The 26,657-nt window shown below is 48.3% G+C and overlaps 1 protein-coding gene across 1 annotated transcript; it reads left to right on the forward strand.

Moving 5' to 3' along the window:
- Positions 1–10,798: 10,798 nt before the first annotated feature.
- LOC112107022 (carboxypeptidase A1-like) lies at positions 10,799–25,392 on the forward strand. The gene is made up of 11 exons (XM_024200546.2): positions 10,799–10,863; positions 13,929–14,010; positions 15,213–15,347; positions 16,083–16,181; positions 17,542–17,643; positions 18,356–18,457; positions 20,654–20,764; positions 21,497–21,587; positions 23,251–23,450; positions 24,539–24,623; positions 25,205–25,392. Exons 1-11 carry the CDS (start codon positions 10,799–10,801, stop codon positions 25,390–25,392), a joined length of 1,260 nt encoding a protein of 419 aa, XP_024056314.2.
- Positions 25,393–26,657: the final 1,265 nt, after the last annotated feature.

A 26,657-nucleotide genomic window follows, 5' to 3' on the forward strand; every position in this document is an offset into this window, starting at 1 on the left:
TAGAAGTGGGGAGGCAAATCAACAGTATAAAAAGGATGAAGCCAACTGTCATTTAGAAAACAAACCCCAAATCTGATTCCTTTGTACTAATGTAGTAGCATATTCAGCTGATGAAAAGCCCTGTGTACGTTCAAACTACTGCGAGATGCATCTGTCTGTAAAGATTCCTTGCTGCACATCTCTTGTCCCCGCCTTTGCTTTTCCATCTATGGAATTCTTACACAGTGTCAAAATGTTAGGACCAGGCCAATATTCTGTAACAGACCCTTTTGTGGTTCTTCAGAAAGAAACACAGGTAGCAGCCTGTGATTAAAGCAAGAGTAGACTCGTAGACTTCAAGGTCAGAAGGCACCATCAGGATCATCTCGTCTGACCTCCTGCACATCACAGGCCACAGAACCTCACCCACCCACTCCTGTAACAGACCCCGAACCTCTGGCTGAGTTACTGAAGTCCTCAAATCATGGTTTAAAGGCTTCAAGTTACAGAGAATCCACCATTTACACTAGTTTAAATCTGCAAGTGACCCAGGCCTCATGCTGCAGAGGAAGGCGACACCTCCCCCATGGTTCCATCAGAATAGGGTGAAAAATTTGACTGCCATTATTATTGGTAATTGTGCCCAGTCAGGCAAAAATACAGGCCATTTACCAGCTAGGTGAAGAGGCCGGTGGGGAGACCTGCACTGGGGTGGAGACAGGAATGTGGTGGGACAGTGACAATGTGGCGGGAGGAGGCTGCTTGTGGGTTCAGAGAATATGGGAATTATTTGCCTTGGAGAGGAGGAAATATACGTCCTATGGGCTGTGCGTGTGGCACAGCATCCTGGTCCGGGTTCCAGCAAATCTGTCTCTGTGTGAAACAACTTCAATCTAAGCCTCTATCAGTTACTCCCAGGATCTGAATTTTTAGCTCATGTCTCCCAATTGCTAAATCCCCAGCACCAGTATTAAACTGCCTTCCTATCCATGTTGACAATCCGGTTTGTACTTTTCACCTGACCTTTCTTAAGTTTCCTCAAAGTTTCTTCTTTTGCAATGAAAATAAAACTAACTTCCTTCACCTGCGTTCAGAACTGCGATTCTGCAGACCTGGCACCATCTCTCCTGCTGATATCCCGTCTATGGGACAGCAACGAGCACTGCGGCTAGTATCCCAGACAGGTCTAACAAGGGCCTTATATTTGAACTGAATGACAGCAGTAATTAGCACTTATTCTTTGTAACCAGCTAATCAATCCACACAACACCCTTGTTACACTTGGGAAACTGAGGCTTGGAAAGGTTAAGGGCCACATTTTCAAAAGCAGCAAAGGGTCCTGTGGCACTTTATACTTTTCAAAAGTATCTTCTACCTTTGGGGTCCCAGTTATAAACACTGCCTGATTTTCAGTGCTGATACGCACTTACAATTGACGTCAACTTATCCAGGGGCCTACATTTAGATTTAGGGGCCTAACTTTAGGCACCCAGGTTTGAAAATGTGGTCTGGGTAATATCACTTATCCATCACCGAAATGCAGCTGCATCTGAGGTGGAGCGTGATGGACATTCTTACAGTCTGGCAGTGTATGGGGCCATACAAAGACACAAGGGTCTGGGGAAGAATTCCCTAGACACAGGAGTATGTGTACAGGGCACAGTGTACGGCTGACCTGCACTGCGCAATGCTACTCCCCCTCATAAGCCCCAGGGCGGGGGCAGGTTAGGGGCACAAGGGGATGGTGTCAGGGATGAGAGGGGGAGTAGCCGTATCACTGAGTACTACTGGGGTTGCTGTGCAGACCATAGGCAGCCTGGGGAAGCTGCTGTAAGTCAGAGAAGCAGAGACGTTTGTTTTCACTTACAACTTAGTCTCGTCAGCAGCTCAGAATGCGGAGGGCACAAAGATTGTATATTTACACTCTCTCCATGAGCAACACCTTTCGAGAAACACAACCTCGTCTCTAGCCCTGCACATCTATAATCATGACAGGAATATGGTGCTAGCTCTCCCAGCCTTCTGAGCTAATAAATGAAGCAAAGCAAAGAAAAACCCCCAAATCTCTACAGAAGTTTAAAAGAGCCAGAATGCACTACGCATCCAAGATCTGTACATAGAAACCACCATACTCACTACTGAAAAAATAAACACTTATATAAGCTTCCAGACTTGTGGGTCCCTCCATGTGATTACAGGTATTTGGAGTTAAACCAAACCTTTTTGCATAACCATCCCTTATATTTCTATAACCCCTTACCTAGAAGAAATGGGCCCTCAGAGACTTTACAGAATGCATATAAAGAAGAAATACAGCTGTTTTGGGGTTGAAGCAATGCACACATTTATCAGCTGCAATGACACTGCACAAGAGCTTAGGTGGGAAAACAAACTCTTCTCCAACCAAAATTGCAAGAGGCCAGAATGTAAATATCCTCTATGGGAATGTGACAAGACAATGCTGCTAACATTTGTTCTCTTATGGAACACACAAAGGCCCTTTAACTATTCCATGTGGTTGCAGGGTGGATTTATGTCCTATCAGAAAGACAAATGAGAAATCTTCAGTTTATGGTCTTATGCCCTAAATTTATCCTCTCTGGTGAGAACTGGGTATAAAATGCCACATTCCCCAAATGCGACTTAGCATTTAGATTATATTAAATCAAGCTTTTACAAAACCTAAGGCCAATAGCAACGTTTCAATGAAATTTAAAATAAAATCCAGTGGGAATAGTTTTCTTTTAAAATAAATATATACTCCTGTGCAATACACTGGACTGGTGTATGTGTGTATGTGTGTATGTGTGTGGGACCCTCTAGTGGCTAACACACATCAAGAATAAGAGCTTCCTACTTCACCACCAATGGAGTTACTCCTTCAATTCAAGTGCCAGGGGGCATGTGCATTTTGTGTTGAAGTTCCAGTGTCGTCCCCTTGCTGATTCCCATAGGCCTGGTCTACACTACGAGTTTAGGTCGAATTTAGCAGCGTTAAATCGAATTAACCCTGCACCCGTCCACACAACGAAGCCATTTACTTCGACATAAAGGGCTCTTAAAATCAATTTCTGTACTCCTCCCCGACGAGGGGAGAAGCACTGAAATCGGCATTGCCGGTTCGAATTAGGGTTAGTGTGGACACAATTCAACGGTATTGGCCTCCAGGAGCTATCCCACAGTGCACCATTGTGACCGCTCTGGACAGCAATCTGAACTCGGATGCACTGGCCAGGTAGACAGGAAAAGCCCCATGAACTCTTGAATTTCATTTCCTGTTTGCCCAGCGTGGAAAGCTGATCAGCACAGGTGACCATGCAGAGCTCATCAGCACAGGTAACCATGCAGTCCGAGAATCGAAAAAGAGCTCCAGCATGGATCGTACGGGAGGTACTGGATCTGATCGCTGTATGGGGAGATGATTCCGTGCTAGCAGAACTATGTTCCAAAAGACAAAATGCCAAAACATTTGAAAAAATCTCCAAGGGCATGATGGAGAGAGGCCGCAATAGGTACTCACTACAGTGCCGCATGAAAGTTAAGGAGCTCAGACAAGCGTATCAGAAAACCAAAGAAGCAAACGGACGCTCCGGGGCAGAGCCGCAGACATGCCGCTTCTATGCTGAGCTGCATGCAATTCTAGGGGGGGCCGCCACCACTACCCCACCCCTGACCGTGGATTCCGATGAGGGGTCACTCTCAGCCATGCTTGAGGATTTTGCGGACGGGGAAGATGATGAGGAGGAGGACGAGCTTGCGGAGGGCACACAGCACACCGTTCTCCCCAACAGCCAGGATCTTCTTCTCAGCCTGACTGAAATAGCCTCCCAACCCTCCCAAGGCGGTATCCCGGACCATGAAGCCGTAGAAGGGACCTCTGGTGAGTGTACCTTTGTAGCGGGGCGAAAGCCCGCTCCAGCCCTGAAGGGGTTGGAAAAGCCCTGCAGAGGGCTGGGGCTGTGTAAAGGGGCAAAACCCCGGCTGATTGGGGAAGGGACTGCAGCTGGGGCCACGCCCCAAACTGAGCCACTCAGCCTTATAAGAAGGCCAGGATAGCCAGAGCAGAGGAATGGCTCTCTGACAGGAGAGAGAGACAGGCTTGGCTGCAGGGAGCTCACCCGGGGACCTAGAGTGAGGCAGGGCTGGGGAAAGGCCTAGGCCAGCAACTCCCCAGGCTGCAGGGCCTGGTCCTAGGCCCACATAGGTCTTGGGGTTGCAGAGGGGCAACCTGAGGGTGGGCAAAGGCAGCCAGTCCAAACCCCTTGTTGCCGGTGATGATTGGCTGATAGACTGCAGTCCGCCCCAGGGCGCGGGGGCTAGATGGTGACTGGCAGTAGCCATGACTGAGGCAACATTGGGATAGGGGGTGGGGGTTCCCCTGGGTGGGGAGACCCAGAGAGAGAGTGGGGTACTGCCAGGGGGGCAGCACCCAAGCCAAGGGCACCGGGGTCCGGGAGGGACACAGGGGGCCAACGACAGGCGGGACACCTGGCCTGCAGAGGGCGCTCTGGATGCTGGTGAGCTAATTCCCGAGACAACCAGTAGGAGGCGCCGCAGGGGTGAGTCTGCGCCTGATTACAACCTTTATAAATATAAAACATGGTATAAAAGCAAGTGGTTTTTTAATGATTAATTTGCCCTGAGGACTTGGGATGCATTTGCGGCCGGTACAGCTACTGGAAAAGTCTGTTAACGTGTCTGGGGATGGAGCGGACATGCTCCAGGGACATCTGCATGAAGCTCTCCTGGAGGTACTCCAAAAGCCTTTGCAGAAGGTTTCTGGGGAGGGCAGCCTTATTCCGTCCTCCATGGTAGGACACTTGACCAAGCCATGCTAGTAGCAAGTAATCTGGTATCACTGCATGACAAAGCCTGGCAGCGTATGGTCCCGGTGTTTGCTGGCATTCAAGCAACAGCCGTTCTTTAATCGCTGTGTTATCCTCAGGAGAGTGATATCGCTCATGGTAACCTGGTTGAAATATGGAAATTTAATTAAGGGGACATTCTGAGGTGGCCGTTCCTACTGGGCTGTTTGCCTGTGGCTGAAAAGAAATCCTACCCGCAGTTAGCCAAGTGGTGGTGGTGGGGGAGCCCATTGGCCAATATTAAGATGCAAAATGTGACCTTGTACCGAATGTGAGGACAGGAGGGACGCTTGAGATGAGAGGTGGTGGCAGGAAGATCAGAGGAGGCAGAATGCAACGCTGGGGCTACTGCGGGATCAAACGGACATGCTCCGGTGTCTGGTGGAGCTTCAGGAATGGCAGCAGGATCACAAAGTGCCACTGCAGCCCCTGTTTAACCACCCTCCCCAAGTTCCATAGCCTCCTCACCCAGACGCCCAAGAACGTGTGTGGGGGGGAGAGATGCTCCATGCACCCTGCCACTCCACCCCAGTGGACAGCCCAAGCAACAGAAGGCTGTCATTCAACAAGTTTTGAAGTGGCCTTTTCCTTCTCTCCTCTCCTCCTCCCACACCCCACCCGGGCTACCTTGTCAGTTCTCTCCCTATTTTTATAATCAATTAATAAAGAATACATGGTTTTTAAATGATAGTGACTTTATTTCCTTTGCAAGCAAGCTGTGATCAAAGGGGGGAGGGTGGGTGGCTTACAGGGAATGAGTCAATCAAGGGGGCGGGTTTTCATCAAGGAGAAACAAACAGAACTGTCACACTGTAGCCTGGCCAGTCATGAAACTGGTTTTCAAAGCTTCTCTGATGCGCAGCGCTTCCTGGTGTGCTCTTCTAATCGCCCTGGTGTCTGGCTGCGCGTAATCAGCGGCCAGGCGATTTGCCTCAGCCTCCCACCCCGCCATAAAGGTCTCCCTCTTACTCTCACAGAGATTGTGGAGCACACAGCAAGCAGCAATAACAATGGGAATATTGGTTTGGCTGAGGTCTGAGCGAGTCAGTAAAGTGCGCCAGCGACCCTTTAAATGTGCAAATGCACATTCTACTACCATTCTGCACTTGCTCAGCCTGTAGTTGAACAGCTCCTGACTCCTGTCCAGGCTTCCTGTGTATGGCTTCATGAGCCATGGCATTAAGGGGTAGGCTGGGTCCCCAAGGATAACTATAGGCATATCAACATCCCCAATGGTTATTTTCTGGTCTGGGAAGTAAATCCCTTGCTGCAGCCATTTAAACAGAGTAGTGTTCCTGAAGATGCGAGCGTCATGAACCCTTCCCGGCCAGCCCACGTTGATGTTGGTGAAACGTCCCTTGTGATCCACCAGTGCTTGCAGCACCATTGAAAAGTACCCCTTGCGGTTTATGTACTGGCTGCCCTGGTGCTCCGGTGCCAAGATAGGGATGTGGGTTCCATCTATCGCCCCACCATAGTTAGGGAATCCCATTGCAGCAAAGCCATTCACTATGACCTGCACATTTCCCAGAGTCACTACCTTTCGTAGCAGCAGCTCAATGATTGCTTTGGCTACTTGCATCACAGCAGCCCCCACAGTAGATTTGCCCACTCCAAATTGATTCCCGACTGACCGGTAGCTGTTTGGCATTGCAAGCTTCCACAGGGCTATCGCCACTCGCTTCTCAACTGAGGGCTGCTCTCATCTTGGTATTCTGGTGCTTCAGGGCAGGGGAAAGCAAGTCACAAAGTTCCATGAAAGTGCTCTTACGCATGCGAAAGTTTCACAGCCACTGGGAATCGTCCCAGACCTGCAACACTATGCGGTCTCACCAGTCTGTGCTTATTTCCCGGGCCCAGAATTGGCGTTCCACGGCATGAACCTGCCTCATTAACACCATGATCTTCAAAGCTCCGGAGCCTGCGCTCTGAGAGAATTCTGTGTCCATGTCCTCATCACCACCTCCTCGCCTGGTTTTGCAGGTTCTGGTTCAGCATAAACTGCACAATAATGTGTGAGGTGTTTATAATGTTCATGACTGCTGTGTTTTAATAATATTTTAAAATATACCTATTTCATAGAAGTGGAAGGGACCTTGAAAGGTCATTGAGTCCAGCCCCCTGCCTTCACTAGCAGGACCAAGTACTGATTTTTGCCCCAGATCCCTAAGTGGCCCCCTCAAGGATTGAACTCACAACCCTGAGTTTAGCAGGCCAATGCTCAAACCACTGAGCTCTCCCTCCCTCCCTCTGAGCCGAGCCGAGCTGAGCTGAGCTCCATGCTTGCCGTGGTATGGCGTCTGCACAGGTAACCCAGGAAAAAAGGCGCGAAACGGTTGTCTGCTGTTGCTTTCACGGAGGGAGGGAGGGAGAGGGGGGCCTGACGACATGTACCCACAACCACCCGCGACAATGTTTTTTGCCCCATCAGGCATTGGGATCTCAACCCAGAATTCCAATGGGCGGGGGAGACTGCGGGAACTATGGGATAGCTACCCACAGTGCAACACTCTGCAAGTCGACGCTAGCCTCGGTACTATGGACGCACACCGCCGAATTAATGTGCTTAGTGTGGCCGCATGCACTCGACTTTATACAATCTGTTGCCAAAAATCGAATTCTGTACAATCGGAGTAATCCCGTAGTGTAGACATACCCTTAGTGTCACTGTAAGTGTCTATCTACACTGGAGCATTAAGCTAGTGAGAGTGAAACATATCCATCGGTTTTTGAGTGAAATGTAACAACTAAACAAAGAGCAGAAATGATAAAAAGTAAGTTAGCTTTTAAAAATTTGTTCCATTTTATTGTTCTAAAGTGTTGTTAGTAGTGCAGGGAAGGAAATGTGTTTATTATATGACAGTGTCCCTTCAACCCGAATGGGACAACTAAAAATGTAGGGACAAATCTTGGCTCATGCAACCACATTGACTTCAGTGGAGTTGCAACCCCTTTTCACCAGAGCTGAATTTGTCCTGGACACCAGTAATATAACTAAGCCATATGACTGGCACACTGCATGCTCTGCTCCCACCTCAGACTCATTTGGAGCAGCTGCTTGGTGGTGGCCCTGTTTAATTCAAGCTCATTTCTCCTGGCTTGAGAACAATCTGAGGGCAGCTCATGGTCATGGATCCAAGCCACATTAAGGACCAGAGATTAGTGTTTTCTTCCTCTGGTGTAACAATTTGTCAATCAACATGTAACAGGCTTATCTGTGTGTCCTCCAGCGTTCCCAGCAGCTGGTGGGTTACTCACTCCCTTCCCATGTCGGACTGGAAGACAAATTCATGTTTTGTGGAAGAATGTAATATTTATTCAGACTTAAGGGACATAAGACCAGTGCCTGGAAATTAATCAGGTGGCACATTAGATAGACAGATAAAGGTATTCACTACTGGATTGGTAAAGGATTTTTTGCCCATCAAGCTGTGGCTACATTAGGCTCATCTCTCTGCTTGGCTAGTACTGCAATCTCCAAGCCTGGTTGTGTTCTTAAGGTATTGTGACCCTTGGGACTGCCACCTGATGTGCTGAGACTACCTCTGAGCCTGTTTTCTCTGCCAGTTTGGGCCTCCAGAACCCTGACTGCTTGAGCCAGACATGCCAGTCTGCTCCAACACAGACCCAGGGTCTGAACCACGCGCCCCACAGCTGCAGGCTTAATTGAAAACAGCTTAAGAATTGCTCCTGTCTCCAGCACCCAGATACCCAGTTCCCAATGGGATCCAACCCCCGAATAAATCCATTTTACTCTGTATAAAGCTTATACAGGGTAAACTTATAAATTGTCCGCCCTCTATAACACTGATAGAGAGATGTGCACAGCTATTTGCTCCCCCAGGTATTAATTACTTACTTTGGGTTAATTAATAAGCAACATTGATTTTATTAAATATAAAAAGTAGGATTTAAGTGGTTCCAAGTAATAACAGACAGAACAAAGTAAGTTACTAAGCAAAATAAAACAAAAACATGCAACGCTAAGGCTACTACAGTAGGAAACTAAATGCAGGTAAATCTCACCCTCAGAGATGTTCCAGTAAGCTTCTTTCACAGACTAGACTCCTTCCTAGTCTGGGTCCAGCAATCACTCACACCCCCGTAGTTACTGTCCTTTGTTCCAGTTTCTTTCAGGCATCTCTTTGGGGTAGAGAGGCCATCTCTTGAGCTGAAGACAAAATTGAGAGGCTTCCGGGGCCTCTTATATTCTCTTTCTTGTGGGCAGAAACCCCTTTGTTCTTCTGTGCAAAGTCACAGCAACAAGATGGAGTTTGTAGCCACCTGGGCAAGTCACATGTCCATGAACGATTCAGCTTTTTGCAGGCTGACGCCATTGTTTACATGTTAGTTTGAACGTTCCCAGGAAAGCTCAGATGTGGATTAGCATCTCCCAAAGTCCATTGTCAGTTAAGTGTTTCTTGATTGGGCACTTACTGAGAATAGTCCTTTCTCAAGAAGCTGACCAAATGCTTTACTGATGCTACTTAGAATCAAACACATTGAGATACCAGTACCTAGCCAATAGTCATAACTTCAAATACAAAAAATGATACACACATACAGACAGCATAATCATAACCAGTAAACTACAACCTTTCCATAGACACCCCACTTGACCTCCTCTGTACAAGACCTGGTGCAACTATAGGACCCTGATTGTAACAATGATCTATACGGTCACAGTTCAGGTCAATAACGTCACAAGTGTATCTGTCCCTCTCCCACTTGTGTATTCTGTGCTTGTACAGCACCTAGAACAGTGAGGTCCTTGTCCATGTTTAGGCTCCTAGGTAATACAAGTGATAAGAAGGTGCCATTTTTACACTGTCACTCTTCACAACCGAACTTCACTTTTAAACCTTCAAAGTAACTCTTGTAAACAAGTATTGTAAAGGACTGGTGAGTGTGTGTGTGTGTGTGTGCCACCACCCTCTTGTGAAGTGTTTCTCAACCTTTTTGATACCAGGGAGAGTGCTTAATTTGTGCCAGGGCTTGCCAGGGTTGAGCGCTGGCACCTCTAGGCTGGGCAGTTCATCGCCCCGGCACTTCTGGGCCAGCTGCATCAGTTTTGAATGTAAAAAAATCGCTTGAGCCCCAGCACCTCTTTCATTACAAATTAAACACTGACCAGGGTCCGGCTTGCTGCCTTCCTAAACTGTGTCAGGGAGATCTCAGGGACCGGCGCCGGTCCACAGACCGGTCGTTGAGAAACACTGCTCTGGGAATGTGATCTGAACTGTTCAGCTGTGTGTCACAAACCTTCTACTATCAACAGAGATCCTTGAGTAGCAGCAACCTGAGCCTTTTTTTGGAGCAGGATAGTCTTGACGTGAGTTCTATCCCTGCCCTGGCCCTGAAGGTCCAAGTGGCCTCAGTGACAATGATGAACTTCTAGGTGGGTGTGATGCCGTTACAGTGTGTGCACAGCACAATGACACCCGTGAAGTCTTAGGTGGCGAGGGATTTGTTATTACATCAATTTCAAGCCACCAGACTTCTGTTCTTGAGCATGAAGAACTGTGTCTGTGGCACTCAGCCTGCAGTCCTGCCCCTACTGATGGGAGTTAGGGGAAATAGCACCTCAGGGAATGGGCTGACCTTGCACTATCTCAAAAATATCATTGCAAATACCCATGGTGATGACTGGTTAGAGAACATGCAACAGTTACGTCATGCAAAGCTTGTTTTAGGAGAGCTTGTCACAAAGTCCGAGGAAGGTGTTTGTTGGCTCAGGTGTGCAAGTCACATGCTTTATTTTCCTCTCCACACAAACAAACACATCCGTCCCTGGGAAATGGTTTTGATTAATCTGTTTGCAGCATTATCTCTGCCTCTGTGCTCAGAATGGACACGAATAACAGCCCTGGAAAGGAAGGGTCCTTGAGAAAGTAGAGTTGGAAAACCACAATATATAGGAAGTGGGGCTGAGCGACAATCTCTCATTGCTGATCATGAGGGGGCTTCTGGTTTTTGGTGTTCTTTTCGCTGCGGCCTTCAGCCAAAAGCTCTTTGTGGGGTGAGTACAGAGGGACTCAGGGGACTGGATGGTTCAGAGGACTGGTTATGAGCTTGGAAGCATTTACCCATATGTCCGAACCAGCCTGTGCAGGAAGTGTTTATTTCCTGATGACTACTTGGTGGTCTTTGTGGTCTCACCCCATTTGCTAGTGGGCAGGTGCCCACACTGCCCTGTCGGTCTCATCAGAAAAGCCAAGAACTGAAGGCACCATGGAGAACCCACTATCCTTTCCCCGTAGAAGTGGAACCTTCAGGTCCTGTCTGAAGCACACTGGCAGAACGATATAGGGATGTCTGCACGCCCCTGGTCTGTGCTGTATTTTTCCTGGAGGTAAACAGACAATTGAAATCTCCAGGGATATATATTGGTCAGCTTTCCCCAGCACTAAAAGAGGACAATGACATGAGCTTCCCCCACACCTCCCTCTGATAGTTATGAGCTGGAAAAAGGCTTTGGGTGGAGGATTATCAAACAATGTTTCTGACTCTGAATGTAGGGAACAATTTCGTACTTGCTAAGGAATAGGCAATAGATTAGATGACCCATTAGGTCTTTTCCACCTCTAATTTTCCCTGGCCAAATATGGCAGACCTACCTCAGGACTTCAGTGGGAGCCTTGTCTGAGTAAGGACTGAATAGAGACTTCTGGGAAACTGAAGAAGCGAAGATCTGTCCACATGGCCTCTGAAGCCTGAAGGACCCTTCAAATGGTTCTTCTGATGGCAATACCTAGGTTTGCTTTTTCAGGTTTATATACTCAAAGGCTCGTCTTATATGTTTTGCACATGCAATGCTGGAGTGGGCGAGGTGTTTTCTAAAATACCTTTCTCCTGGCCATGTCATTCAGATTTAATTTGGAACTGAGATCCTCTAAGAACAATTTGGAACTAATACCTTCTTTTAGGATAATAGAAATTAGAAATGAAAATGACCTATGGAAAACAAGCTTAGATAATCTAGTCCATCTCCTTGTGGAGGCATAATTATTCCCTTCAGTGTAATCTCCAGTGTTTCACAAAGTCCAGTTTTAAATATCTGGAACAATGAGGTTTCCACCACTTTCCCATGGGAGATTATTAGGAAGACATGGTTTAATTTATCATGACATCTATGCGCCATGAGATCTCATTGGCTGTTTTGAATCAGCCTGTTTTTTACTACGTGCCCTTTAAAGATAATCTGAAATAACTCCCAAAATATTCTAGGCAAGCAAAGTTACAATGGCTGATTTGTGATTAATCCTGTTGTCCCTGAGTCCTAGTAGATGTCAGCCACCTGATAGATACTTTCTAGCTCTCTGGGAACGTCTCATGACAAAAGCAAAGATTTCAATGCCCATTTGAACTGTATCAGTCCTGGGCCATGAGGGTATGTTGTGATCACTTTTGTGATCAAAATTGTGAGTTCGACTAAAAACTGAATGTAAGTTCATAAGATGTCACAATAACTGGTAACAAAGGAAGTTGATGGGAAAAGGTATGGAAGGGAGACAGACTGAATTAGTCCAAACAAACAGGACTCCTGATATAACTCAAGGACTGTGTGAAGATCTTGCTTGGTAAACAAGAAAAGTGTAGAACCAGATACCAGCGAACCAAAATTGTTGTGTTGGAAACTAGGCCTAATTGGTGGACAAAATGAGGGGGATGGGCTATTCTGCCCACCATGCCCTTTGTGGGGCCTTAAAGAAAGACTTAGAGAGAAAAATTGGCTATTGGAGCATCGTATTCACCATCATGGCTGCCACCTCTGGGACCCTGGGCCTTCATCATCCTAATCCTGAGGGATGTCCTGACCAGCTGGGGCCAGAGAGACGACCCAGATGACATCACCACCTCTACTGGTTGAATCCCAAACACCACCTGAGATGAAACAGGACTGGACTTTAACAAGAGCAACAATATCTCAACCACAGCCCATCTCAACTATCTTCTCCTTTCCCCAAAAGGACAGTTATCACCATCTTTGATACCGTCTAAGACAGTGGTCTCCAAACTTTTTTGATTGCGCACCCCTATCAGTAAAAAATTTTTGAGCACGCACCCCCTGCCACGCCGAAGCAAAAAAAAAAGCCGCTAGGACCCCCGCCCCCACCGCCGAAGCAAAAAAAAAAAAAAAAAAGCGCTCCTCCTGCCGCACACGCCCAAGGATCCTCTTGCGCACCCCCTGGGGTGCGTACACCCCACTTTGGAGACCACTGATCTAAGAGACTGTCAAACAAGGGGGATTTTCTTTCTAAAAACTCTCTCCAGCTAAATGGGAAGGGAACAAGGGATGTTGTTAAAATGAAAGCCTTACTTAATACTTTACGTTTCCAAGGCTTTAACTGTTTTCCCTTCTTTTCTGTATCTTTATTACAAGGTGAAAAGGATTTTTAATTGTGTTTGCCCAACCAGTAACAGACCCACTGACGGGGGGAGGGGAGAAAGGGGGCAATTGCCCATGGGCCCAGGCGATTTAGAAGGGCCTGGGCGGGCCGCAGGGCTCCTAGGCGCATGCGACCGCTCTGGGCCCTGCGCTTTGGGGGGCACCACGGGCCAGTGCGATTGGACAGCACAGTCACTCCCGAAAGTAATGGATTCGTCATTTCCACCCCAGGCCCCCGCACCCAAGGATGGCCCTGGCCCTGGCCCTGGGGCCCGGAATTGCTGTGGGCGGGCCTGCCCGGTAATAACCAGACTGAAGTCTCTGTATACCAAACTCCAAACTTTGTTTAACACTGTTAACCTCGTCATTGTCCAATGTTATCTTAACACCTTTGGCCCATTTATTCCATCTAAATTAATACAACAGGTATCCCCAGGAACTGTTCTCTCTCCCATCACAGCCCTCTTGGTCCTCATGCCAGACCTCTAATCTGCTTGTAACATTTTAAAACTTCTGTACATGCCTTAACGCCTCATCATCTGACTAAGCCTCCAGACCTCCTCACATCAAATTCCACTGTAAACTTCAGCACGCCACTCTGATACCTTTGCTGTTAGCCCATCTGATCTGTTGCTGGCTCTTTGTCATCATTCTCAAATACCTTCTGTCTGTTCTTGTTGCTTTGTCTTCACCAGAGATCAGGTTCTCCGCATCAGGGCCAGCAACGAAGAGCAGATTGCATTACTCAGGGAACTGGGGAAGCTGGAAGACCTTCAGGTAAGAAATGAGGGAGACTCTCTCTGTAATTGTGAGCTACAGCCATACCACCTTGGGCTGTGATCTCCTCTACTGTCAGGGGGTAGGAGGGTCAGAACTTGCTCATACTTGAATAAGAGCATCCCTAGAAAAGCCAGAGCATTGCTGGAAGTTAGTGATTCTGTAGACAGCAGCCTTGCCCCCTCTATCAATGTCCCGATCCAATGCCTGAGCATGCAATTAAGGGCAACATGATGTAGCAAGTGCCATCTTACAGATTTAAAATGGAGATCCTGGCCACTTGTGGTTGCTAAAGACCTGTTGTCACTTTTCTCAAGAGCTGGGGAACTAATACCAGTGGTTTACCAGGTAATTCAATTCTGCAATCTCGAATTCCCCCTCTTCACTGAGATATTATTTATTCTTTTGCACTTTAAAACCTCAATTGTTGTGCAGTGTTTAGAGCTGGACTAATGCTGCCCAAATTATTTTGAATTTTAGAATCTATTTGCTTCTTCTGTTTTGACCCTTTTTCATGTTGGCTTCCTGAGACTATTCTAGCAGACAAGTTTACTGGCTGGAGCAGCAATCTGTGAGCAAATATTGCAGAATATTCGTACAAAGCAGATTTTAAATTTGGAACTATGAGCATTTGCACTGGAAACCAATCAGGGAACAGAAACAACACCGAGTGGCCTGTATGTCCATTCAAAACGACTCAAGTCACAAATAGGGACTATTCAAAGCAACCTTCACAGCAAATGATCCAGAAGTGACTCATAGGCCAAGATATGTTTATATAAAACATCCATCGAATAATAGTGAATGAGGAACAAATTTGTAAAAATCTTGATCTGTTCATGAGCAATTTGCAATTAGAAAAAAGGGCTAAAGTAAATGAATACATTATTTGCAATGAATAATTCACCTAGCCCTAGTAGTGTTGCTATGTTCTGTTAAACAGCTGCCATGTTCCACCTTAGAGGTGGCTGCATTTCAGTGGCAGCTGAAGTCATTCGTGTGTGTGTGTGTGTGTGTGCGCGTGCACCACTTTGGGATCCTTAAGGATAAAAGGCACTATATAAATACAAGATATCATTAACTAACATGACTGGCTGTGTTAACTAAATTCACTTGTATCGTTCTGCAGTGTCTGGAGAGCTCTAGGTAGAGCAATACAGAGCCTTGGATGAAGTTAACCTTGCTTTTCTTTTCTAAATCAGATTGACTATTGGCTTAGCCCTGCCCAGCCTGGTCTCCCAGTGGATGCGAGAGTCCCCTTCCATAGCCTCCAAGCAGTCAAAGTCTTCCTGGAGTCTAACACCATTCCGTATACAATCACGGTAGATGACGTGCAGGTAGGGACTCCTGCAGCGTATATGGCCATGTGCAAGAAAGTAACCTCACCACCCTGGGTGTGGTCTGAACTGGGTGTGAGTTAGGTGAGGAAAGACAGACAGAATAAGAAAAATGCTGAGTTGGAAAAACAGAATCTTGTCACTAGACAGGTGTCTGCATCACAAAAAAATTTCACTGCTCCTGGAATGAAGTGTCCCCTTTGGGGGTGGAGGGTGTTCAGCAAAGAGGACAAGGAGTGAATGAGATGGAACTACCATCTCATCCCTGAAACTAGCCCCTCCGGTTCCAGGGTCTAGAGTTCACCCCCAGGATTTGGGAGGGAAGCTGCTGTTCTTGCTCTGTTGATATGTGGAGGCCTTCATTCTCCAGCACTTATCATCAGCATTAAATTCGTCAACACTTTTTTGTAGGGCGGAGATTTGATCTGAAGGGCAATTGAACACTGAGTTTTAAACTGAATGTTTAAAGCTGTTCTTTGTATATACGTGTACTAGTTTAGTACATGTGATAGCGCCCACTAGTGGTTGACCTCACTGACTATAACAGCTTACTAGACAGACTTCAAGGAGGTAATCCGTGAGCTTAACTGCTAGGGGCTTGTGCCTCTAATACTGAAGGGCTCAGGTTCAGTTCCCTCTGGTGTCTGTATATATGTGGCCATAATACATTCCATGTGGGAAAACATACAAATGCTCCCCTCTTCTCTGTACATAATTGTGTTTTTTTTAAAAAAGGAATTACTGGATGAGGAAAAAGAGGCCATGATGGTGTCCAGGAAGTTCGAGAGAAGCAGCAACAGCTTCAGCTTCTCCTCCTACCACACCATTGAAGAGGTACTTTCCTTTGCAGCATGTTCTCTTCATTTCCTTCAGGGAATGTAGACAGAAGGTCAGGCCATATTGTGGCCGGTTCTGTGGCTATAAATACGGCATCCCGCTGTAGGCATTTAGTGGAGAATTTTGTTGGGAGATCCTCTCAGGGGGGGTTACCCTGAAGATATTCTTTTCTTCTAGGTCCCTTCTGCCCAGACTGGAAGCAAAACTTCCAGCCAGGAGACCCAACCATCATTCCTTTCTGCCTTTGTAGCTAGCTACTTATTCTCCCAGCAGTTACCTTCTCTGCCAGGAGACCCATTTCGCCTCATCTGTGGATCCAAAGTTCAGGTGTAATCAGAGCACCGGCTTCATGGTGGAGGATGGAACCTTGTGTGATATCAGTGTTCTCACCAATTGTCATACAGTGGTCCTCAGAGGCCTCCTGGAATCCTTCAAACTGGCTCCCATGTTGCTGTGTGGGAGGACCCAGGGGAATTAATACAATGGTGTAGGGGGGCTTCTGGCATCCAGGTATAAGAGGCAAAGCAAATCTAATCTAGTGGAAGACCCTTGATGTGTAAAAGACCAGGGTCTCAATGGCTGTAGGCACCTGCTGCTCACCACACAGAGGCTGAGAACCCCTATGTTACCTGAGAACAAAGAATGAAAACTGTGACATACCGGGGTACAGTTCAACCCAGTGGGGGGCTGTGTCACCCCTGCCCTGCAGCCTTGCGTGCCTTACAAGGCCTTGCTGAAATAGCTCGCACCTGGGCTGCTCACAAACAGCCTTCCAACATGCAAGTCACACCCTGAGTGTCTATGTGTAACTGCAGCCTGCCAGCCACACTTTGGCCCTCACCAGCCTGGGTTATACTGCAGGATGACCCCATCACACCCCCAGACCCAGATTTTTGCCCATAAATGTATGTCCTTATTACCCAGCCCTCTCCTGGACAGCTAGGAACTAGGAGACAATGAGTCTGTGTGGAAGGATGTTCCCTGCTGTTTTTTCCCACTTGTTTGAGATTCCTTTGTTTTTCCTTCCTGCTTGATGATTCTGTTTACTGTTTAAATGGAAATTAAGGCAAACATACACTCCTTTGGTCAAGACAGGCCTGTTTGACCAGTTTGATGCTCCGTGAGTTTTGAACATCGTACAGGGAAATCTTATAACTTCACATACAATATTGCCACGTATATTTTATCAGGACCATACTGGCCAGCAAATTATGAGTTTTCCAATTATACCTTACAAGGCATACCTCATACAAAGATAAATACAATGAGGTGTAAGGTGTGAATGCAGGGGTGTATTCTGTCACAGAAACCCACAAGGCCAGTTTAATGTGCATGCGCTGACTACTCTTCCTTTTAGATCTACAGCTGGATGGACAATCTTGTGACTGAAAATCCAGACCTGGTTAGCAAAATTCAGATTGGGCAGAGCTATGAAAAGCGACCTCTTTATGTGCTAAAGGTAGGTAGTGCACGTAATGTTAATCATTCAATATGACAACAAAGCGCCTCAGAACGAGTAGTCCCATGGGAGTCAACAGAGCCTACACACATGCTTAAAGTTAAGCATGTACTTTAGTGCTTTGCTGAATTGGAACCAATAGCTCCAGGAAAACGTATTCATACCACACAGTGGATGGTACATCCATCCTTCCCCTTACTCAGATATCTCACTAGCACAGTTAGAGTTAACTTTACGTAGATTCTGGAGCAGTCTGTCCTCAGGATAAATCTTTTATAGGGCAAGAGGGAGCAGCAATGGATGGTATATAATGAGGAGCAATGGAGAGACACAACGGGCGGCTGAAGTACTTTTTCGGAAAACCAAAGTGATCAATGTCAGATATGATTTAAAACCCTGAATCAATAAAAGAATCTCTGGGTTTAATAACATCAGGAGACTAGGGAAAAGTTACTAAAATTACAGCTGACTTTTACTGAGAGATTAATCCAGTCGAGCTCAGAAGAAACTGCACCAGCAATCCAGAGAGGGGGGGATTCTCTGATACGTGGTTCCATAAAATCTCGCCAGCCAGATATCAAATTATAGGCATTTACACTATCAGAGCAAACGCCTGACTCCGTAAGTAACATATATGCATAAGTGTACGTACTAGCCGATGCCTAGACTGCGGTTAATATAGGCACGTTCTGTTTGCTGACTTCTCCTGCAGTTCAGCACAGGAGGCGTTAACCGTCCTGCAATCTGGATTGATACTGGCATTCACTCTCGAGAGTGGATCACCCAGGCGACCGGAGTGTGGACTGCCAACAAGGTAATCATAGAACCATAGACATGTAGAGCTGGAAGGGACCTCAAGAGGTCGTCTAGAACAGCACTCTGGCACTGTGGCAGGATTATTTATACCCGGTGGGATTATGGATACTAGTAATACTAAATATATCTAATGCCCAACGAGTTGAGAGATGGCAGAGTCAGACTGAGGGTCAGTGAGAACAGAGCAGATTCATAAACTCTTCATAATGACAGAGCTGTATGGGACCAATCTCTGGGGGTGAGAGGACATAACTGAACTGCCATCTCGTTCACTCTCCATATCCCACTTGATCTCTTTGCTGAGATGGCAGACTAATGGGTCAATTAGCACCTGCTGGTGATTTGGCAATGTGGACCTTTGTTCACTAGAAAGTAGACTGAGACCCACCAGCTAATTCATAGATTAATAGAGAAAAATGCCAGAAGAGACCATTAGATCATCTCATCTGGTCTCCTGTATAACACAGGCTGTTAAATTGCACCAAGTTGCCCCTGTATTGAGTCCAAAAACTTGTGCTGGACTAAAGCATAACTTGTGTTTAGATAAATCATCTCTTCCACAAAGGCAACCAGTATTGACCTGAAGATATCCAGAGATGGAGAATCCACCACTTCCCTTGGTAGCTTGTCCCAGTGGTTAGTCCCCATCACGGTTAAAAATGTGTGACTAATTTCTGATGTGAATTTGTCTGAAGCTGGGAATTGGCAACAGGGGATGGATCACTTGATGATTACCGGTTCTGTTCATTCCCTTTGGGGCGCCTGGCACTGGCCACTGTTGGAAGACAGGATGGTGGACTAGATGGACCCTTGGTCTGATCCAGTAGGGCCATTCTTATGTTCTTATGTCTGGCTTCAGCTTCCAGACAATGGTTCTGCCATTTGTGATGGGTTGGATCACAGAACCCCTCTTGGGAGCTGCCAACTGATGTGCCAAGACTACCTCTGCCCCTGCTTTCCTGCCTTGCCAGCTTGGGACTTCAGTGCCCTGCCTGGTTTGAGCCAGACTCGCTAACCTGCTGCAAACCCAGACCCAGATCTGAACCACGTCCCCTAACAGCTGTAGGCTTAACCTGAAAGCAGCTAACAGAAGTGTTCTTGTCTTTAACACTCAGATGTCCAACTCCCAATGGGATCCAAACCCCAAATAAATCCATTTTACTCTGTATAAAGCTTATACAGGGTAAACTCATAAATTGTTCGCCCTCTATAACACTGAGAGAGAGATATGCACAGCTGTTTTCCCCCCCCCCATGTATTAATACAGACTCTGGGTTAATTAATAAGTAAAAAGTGATTTTATTAAATACAGAAAATAGGATTTAAGTGGTTCCAAGTAGTAACAGACAGAACAAAGTAAATTACCAAGTAAAATAAAATAAAACACGCAAATCTAAGTCTAATTCAGTAATACAACTGAATACGGATAAGATCTCACCCTCAGAGACGTTTCAATATGTTTCTTTCACAGACTGGACGCCTTCCTAGTCTGGGCCCAATCCTTTCCCCTGGTACAGCCCTAGTTCCAGCTCAGGTGGTAGCTAGGGGATTTCTCATGAAGGCTGCTCCCTTTGTTCTCTTCCACCCCTTTATATATCTTTTGCATAAGGCAGGAATCCTTTGTCCCTCTGGGTTCCCACCCCACCCCCTTCTCAATGGAAAAGCACCAGGTTAAAGATGGATTCCAGTTCAGGTGACATGATCTCATGTCACTATAAGATTTCATTGCCCACTTGCCAGCACACATGTATACAGAAAGACTTACAGGTAAAACAGAGCCATCTGCAATCAATTGTCCTGGTTAATGGGAGTCATCAAGATTCCAAACCACCATTAATGGCCCACACTTTACATAATTACAATAGGCCCTCAGAGTTATATTTCATAGTTCTAGTTTCAGATACAAGAGTGGTACATTTATACAAATAGGATGACCACACTCAGTAGATTATAAGCTCTGTAATGATATCTTACAAGAGACCTTTTGCATGAAGCATATTCCAGTTACGTTAGCATATTTTCATAAAATCATATAGAGTGCAACGTCACACCATTCTCCTAATGTTATGCCTACTCTCATATAATCACTCTGTTTTGTACTGTTACCCTTAATAGATCAACTCCGGTTAGTTGTTAGGACCTCACCCTGTGAGAAATGGGAATTCAGGGTAACTCAGACCTTCTCTCCATGCAGATAGTCACTGAATATGGCAAGGATGCCTCGCTGACTGCCATCCTGGACACCGTAGACATCTTCTTCGAGATAGTCACCAATCCCGACGGGTTTGCTTATACACACAGCACAGTAAGTGCCTCTGGGGGAAGGAGTGGAGGGAAGAGGAGTTCTCACTCCTTGTCTGCATGATGAGTACATGCAGGGCTGCTTTCAGGCACCAGCCATCTCAGGCCCTTCTTGCGGCATCATGGTTTTTTTGGGCAGGGTGGGCATCTCTGTGGTACTGCGCTCAGTCAACGACCCTTCTGCAGGCCCTGTGTATCTCCTTCCCACCCCATCAAGCCCTCTCTGTGGTTTCTGCATGTTGAGATGAAGGCTGAGCATGGGCTGTGCAGAAGAGCAACTGAGCCAAATTAGGCCTGTGGGCTACGCTTTGCCCAGCCTGGCTTTAAACAAGGGGTGATCCCAGTTTCTTTTGGGATGTCAGGTCAAAAATATTTGGGGCTGCTCCAGAAAGAGCTCTGGCTGAAGTCTCTCTGAGGCATACCGGCTCATGCCCCCAAGTGAGGCAACTGCTTTACAGTCCAAACCGCATCCCATTGGTTTAACTGGCAAACTCTGCACCCTTCTGCCTCTGTTGTGTAATAACTGAGCAAGGATGAAAATGACTTGAGACTCGAGTGACCAGATGTCCCGATTTTATAGGGACCGTCCCGATTTTGGGGTCTTTTTCTTATATAGGTTCCTATTACCCCCCACCCCCGTCCCGATTTTTCACACTTGCTGTCTGGTCACCCTACTTGAGACCCAACTGTTAGCATCTTTCCATTAATCAAACCACACGGTCCCCCTTGCTTTTAGAACCGTATGTGGCGGAAGACCAGGTCCATCAATGCTGGATCTTCCTGCCGTGGCGTGGACCCCAACAGGAACTGGGATGCAGGCTTCGGAGGTACAGAACGGCCGTGGGCATGTCAGATAGTTATTAATCCCTAATGTCTGTCTTTTTACTGTGAGCACATGGAGTCATAGAATCATAGGACTGGAAGGGACCTCGAGAGGTCCCGCAGTCCAGTCCCCTGCACTCAATGCAGGACATGCTTTGGGATTATCATTAGAGCTCACAAGACTCCTTATATTAAAGACATGAAATATGTATTTATTATTCTCTGTTTCAGTGGAGTAGTAAGTTCTGCTCTGTTCAGGAAATGGAATCATCTGCTCAGGTTTCTGTCTGACAGGAAGTCATTATTAGCATAGGCGCCGACTCTGTGGGTGCTGCGGGGCTGGAGCACCCATGGAAAAAAAATAGTGGGTGCTCAGCTCCCAGCGGCAGCTCCCCCGATCAGCTCCTCTCCCTCCCCTTCCAGCGCCTCCCACCCTCCAGCGGGCCCCGCCGATCAGCTCCTTCCTCCCAGCGCCTCCCACCCGCCGTGGATCAGCTGTTCAGCAGCGTGCAGGAGGCACTGGAGGGGAGTGGAGGAGTGAGGGTGGGGCTTACTCGGGGGAGGAATGGGGTGGGAAGAGGCAGGGCGGGGCTGGGGGGTTGGGGAAAGGGAGGGAGTGGGGGTGGGGCCTGTGGCGGAGCAGGGGTCGAGCAGCCCCCAGCAACTCAGAAAGATGGCGCCGCTGACAACTTTCCAATTTTTCAAAACTGGACACTGCAGGTCTCTCCGGTCACTCCCTTGCTTCCCACTTCCCCGGGGACTCACCTGCCACCTGTAGACCCAGCTGGGAGGAGCTGACAAGGAGCCTGCCCGCCCAATTGGGGTACAGAGGAGTGTGTGTGTGGGGTCAATCCCCAGAGCGAGGGGCCGGAAAGAGCTGTGGCCCTGGGAGGCTGAGAAGCCGCGCTGGGCCATCACGGGCAGCGAGCCCGGCTGCCAGCCCCGGTCCCCGAACACTGTCAGGATCCCTCCCGCTGGCAGCACCACTACCTATCTCTCCGCTCGAGCCGGGAGCCAGTCCCTCAGATTAAGCTTCTCTCCATCAGCTGAGCTCCTCCAGCAGCAGGTATTCTTCCTGCCCTCCCGGCGGCAGAGGCAGGTTACTGCGGTAACTGGATTTTTGGTGTCCAGTCAGCAGTACTGACCGGACACTGCACAGGTCCCCTTTCGACCGAACTTTCTGGTAGAAAACCGGACATCTGGCAACCCTAGAATATGGATTCTCTAATCAATTTGTTCTTAAAGCCACGTACTAGTATATACAACATATGAGTTACCTAGATCATTACCTTAGTACCACAATAACACACAATTCTACCACTGCTGGTGACTAATGCAATATTGTGTTATTTTGCAGGACTCACATAATCTTATTAATTGCTGTTTTCTGAAGGGAGTTTAGTGGCGTTACATTAGAGGTGATTCATCACTGCGCCGTCTCTTTAAAACACTGGCACATTGTCTAATGAAGTGAAACAGATTCCGGATTGTTTGCAAATATCAGTTAGAAACCTGGGACTTGTCCCGTTTATTACTGAGGAAATAATCTTCAATTCTGTTGGTTTTTTTTCCCCCTTTGGAAAACGAATGTTTTACTCACCCATGCAAATGCCCATTTTTCACAAATTTGCTGTCTTTTCATTTGCCACCCCATGTATTTCATCACAGGCCCTGGTTCCAGTAGCAATCCCTGTGCAGAAACGTACCACGGACCCTCCCCTCACTCTGAGAGCGAAGTGAAATCCATTGTAGACTTCGTCCTGAGCCATGGCAACGTGAAAGCCTTGCTCTCCATCCACAGCTATTCCCAGATGCTGTTGTTCCCCTATGGCTACAAGGCAGAGCCTGCTCCTGACCACCAGGAACTGGTGAGAACAGCTCTCATGAGGGCTAAAACAGCTGAGTGCTAGGGCCTGGTGGCTCCGGGGATTGGATGGATACGAGGTACAGCTACACTGCAGTTGGGAGGTGTAATTCCCAGCTTGGGGCGATAGGTACGTGCGAACTTTGATGGAGCGAGCATGTTAAAATAGCAGTGTGGCCATGGTGGCCCTGTCTGAGATCCTAGGTATCCACTCAGGGGGGTGGCCTATGCTGCCACGGCCACACTGCTATTTTTAGGGTGCTAGGCCGCAGCAGAGCTAGCACTTGTACGTCTACCCAAGCTGGGCACTGCACCTCCAGGCTGCAGTGCAGACGTACCCATGGAGCCGAGCTTCAAAGCTGGACCCTGGGGATGAGTGGAACTCACGGCCATCTGGAAGCTGATTCTGAAACGGGTTGGCGCTCTCAGCCTCTTCCTAATGGACAGGAATCCCTGTCATCAAAAGCACCAGCCTGGTTGCCCTCTCATCAGCCTGGCAACAGAACAAACGGGCCTGGAGGCTGTGCTTACCTCTCTGCCAGAGGGGTGGCCCACCCCACACCCCCTCCAGCTCAGCACTCAGGCCCAGATCCACAAAGGCTTTTAGGCTCCTAATTTAATGGAAATTAGGTGCCTAAATACCTTTGTGGAGCTGGGTCTGAGCCACTTGGACAGGGCAGGGTGGGAGAAGCTGTCCATGATGCACCTCTTCTAAGGACAGATATTGGACTTTGGTCTTCAGGGCTAGATTTCCTCTGGGTGGCATCCACTGACTCCTTGGACTCCTTCTGGGAGCAGTCGGCATTGTCCAGGGTTCTCTGCTCGGTGTCCCTCATTTTGACTCTAGGGCCTGCACCCCCATCTCTGTTTGTTCATTTTTTGTCCCCATATTCAGTTCAATTCTGGGTTCTGTGGCCCCTCCCCCATCTGGGGGGCGGGGCCTTTCATTGCTTTGATGAGCTCCGCCCCCCATCCCAGGATTTAAATAGACTATTCCCATTCACTAAATGTGTGTGGATGCTGCTATTCCATGAAGGGAGGGAAGTATTCAAGAACCTCCCAGCCTTTCACCTCTTTCTCTCTTGTTTGCAGAATGATCTAGCCAGAGAGGCAGTGGCTGCCTTAGCTGCATTACACGGGACTAAATACACCTATGGGAGCACGATCGACACCATCTGTAAGTGGTTTGTCATTCAGGCAGGGCTGAGCAGAAGAAGACCCATGTTCTTCTTCACTTTCCGTCACCAAATAACTAATGATGCATGGTTCCCAGCAATATTATCTCGGACGGAACTATTGTGAACTGTCTGCCTACAGCACATGCCTTAACTGTAGTTGTACCCGTGAATTCTGGGACTACTGAAGCACCAGGGCTCAGAATTCGTGCTGGGACCATGTGCACCTGGGTGACTTCCAATTGCAAAACACTGCATTGGGGGGAGGAGGGGTGAACCAGAGCAGTTCCAAGGCATGTGGCTTTCTGTTCACACTGGGACTGAATGTTTGTAGATTGCACATATTCAGGGGGACCTGAGACCAAGACCAAGACTTGCAACCTGCAAGTACCGTGGATACTTGTGCCAGGCCAGGTCTGTTGTGAGCAGATGAAGGCAAAGCATTGCACACACCACTGCAGGCTCAGAGCAATCATTTCTTGCAATCCCTTTACACCTTGTGTAAGCAGAGCCTGAATTTTCCCGCTTTGTTCACATGTCAATCTTGGTTCCAACGCTATGTCCTGGGTTCTGTTTCTTCCAGACCGCGCTGATGGCACCACTACCGACTGGAGCTACGACAACGGGATCAAGTACTCCTATACCTTCGAGCTGCGAGACACCGGCCGCTACGGCTTCCTCCTGCCAGCCAGCCAGATCATCCCAACAGCTGAAGAAACGTGGCTGGCTCTAATGAAGATCATGGAGCACGTCCGGGACAATCTCTATTAATCTAACACATCATGAACAACAGTGGCAGAGGGCAGGTGGTTAAGCCAATGCATGGGGGTCAGCGTCACATTAAATAAAGGATTCAGCCTTGCACTAGATAGTTACACACTTTAATTTTTCAACTAGGAAGCTCTTATTACTGATGAAGAATATCCCTTGCCCGGGTCTCTTTGTGAGTCACCATCCCAGAGTGCGTTTATAGGGTTGCCAACCATCCCGGTTTCACCGGGAGTCTCCTGGAATCAGGCTCTATCTCCCGGAGGCTACTGAAGCCAAACTGGGTGCTAAAACTCCCGCAGCACAGCGGGGCTAAGGCAGGCTCCCTGCCTGCCCTGGCCCTGCGCTGCTCTCGGAAGCAGCTGGCACGTCCCTGCAGCCCCTGGGTGGGATAGGGGGTCTCCGCACGCTGCCCGAGCACCAACTCCGCAGCTCTCATTGGCCAGGAACAGCGGCCAAAGGGAGCTGCGGGCATGGTGCTTGCGGGTGTGGCCAGTATGCAGAGGCCCCTGCCCCTCCCCAAGGGGTCAGACATGGCAGCCGTTTCCGGGAGCTGTGCGGGGCCAGGGCAGGCAGGGAGCCTGCCTCTGCCCCACCAACCTGGAGCCGCCCGAGGTAAGCACCTCCCGGCTGGAGCCTGCACCCCACACTCCCTCCTGCACTCCAACCCCAGCCCAGAGCCCCCTCCTGCACCCAAACTCCCTCCAAGAGCTTGCACCCCTCACCCCAACCCCCAGCCCTGAGCCCCCTCCTGCACCCCAACTCCAGCCCAGAGCTACCTCCTGCACCCAAACTCCCTCCCAGAGCCCACACCCCAACCCCCTGCCCCAGCCCTGAGCCCCCTCCAGCACCCAAACTCCCTCCCAGAGCTTGCAACCCGCACCCCCTCCTACACCCCAACCCCTTGCCCCAGGCTCAGCCCGGAGCTCCCTGCCACACTCCGAATCCCTTGGCACCAGCCCGGAGCCCACACTCCAACCCCCGGCCCCAGCCCGGTGAAAGTGAGCGAGGGTAGGGGAAAGCAAGTGACGGAGGGAAGGGGGATGGATTGGGCGGGGCTTTGGAGAAGGAGGGGGGGCCTCAGGGAAGGGGCGAGGCAGGGGGTGGGGCAAGGGTGTTGGGTTTGTGTGATTAGACAGTTGGCAACCCTACTTCCATAATGGCTGAGACCAGGCCAGGATTTAGGGTGACAGTAGGAAGCACAGGCTGTTATTAAATCTGGAAGCTAGCAAGCCAGAGGGAACCCTAGGGTCTGTCTGTGTCCACCC

This window comes from Terrapene carolina, unplaced genomic scaffold (genome assembly GCF_002925995.2).
Source record: "Terrapene carolina triunguis isolate 2854851 unplaced genomic scaffold, T_m_triunguis-2.0 Scaffold68, whole genome shotgun sequence".
In the NCBI taxonomy this organism is placed as follows: domain Eukaryota; kingdom Metazoa; phylum Chordata; order Testudines; family Emydidae; genus Terrapene; species Terrapene triunguis.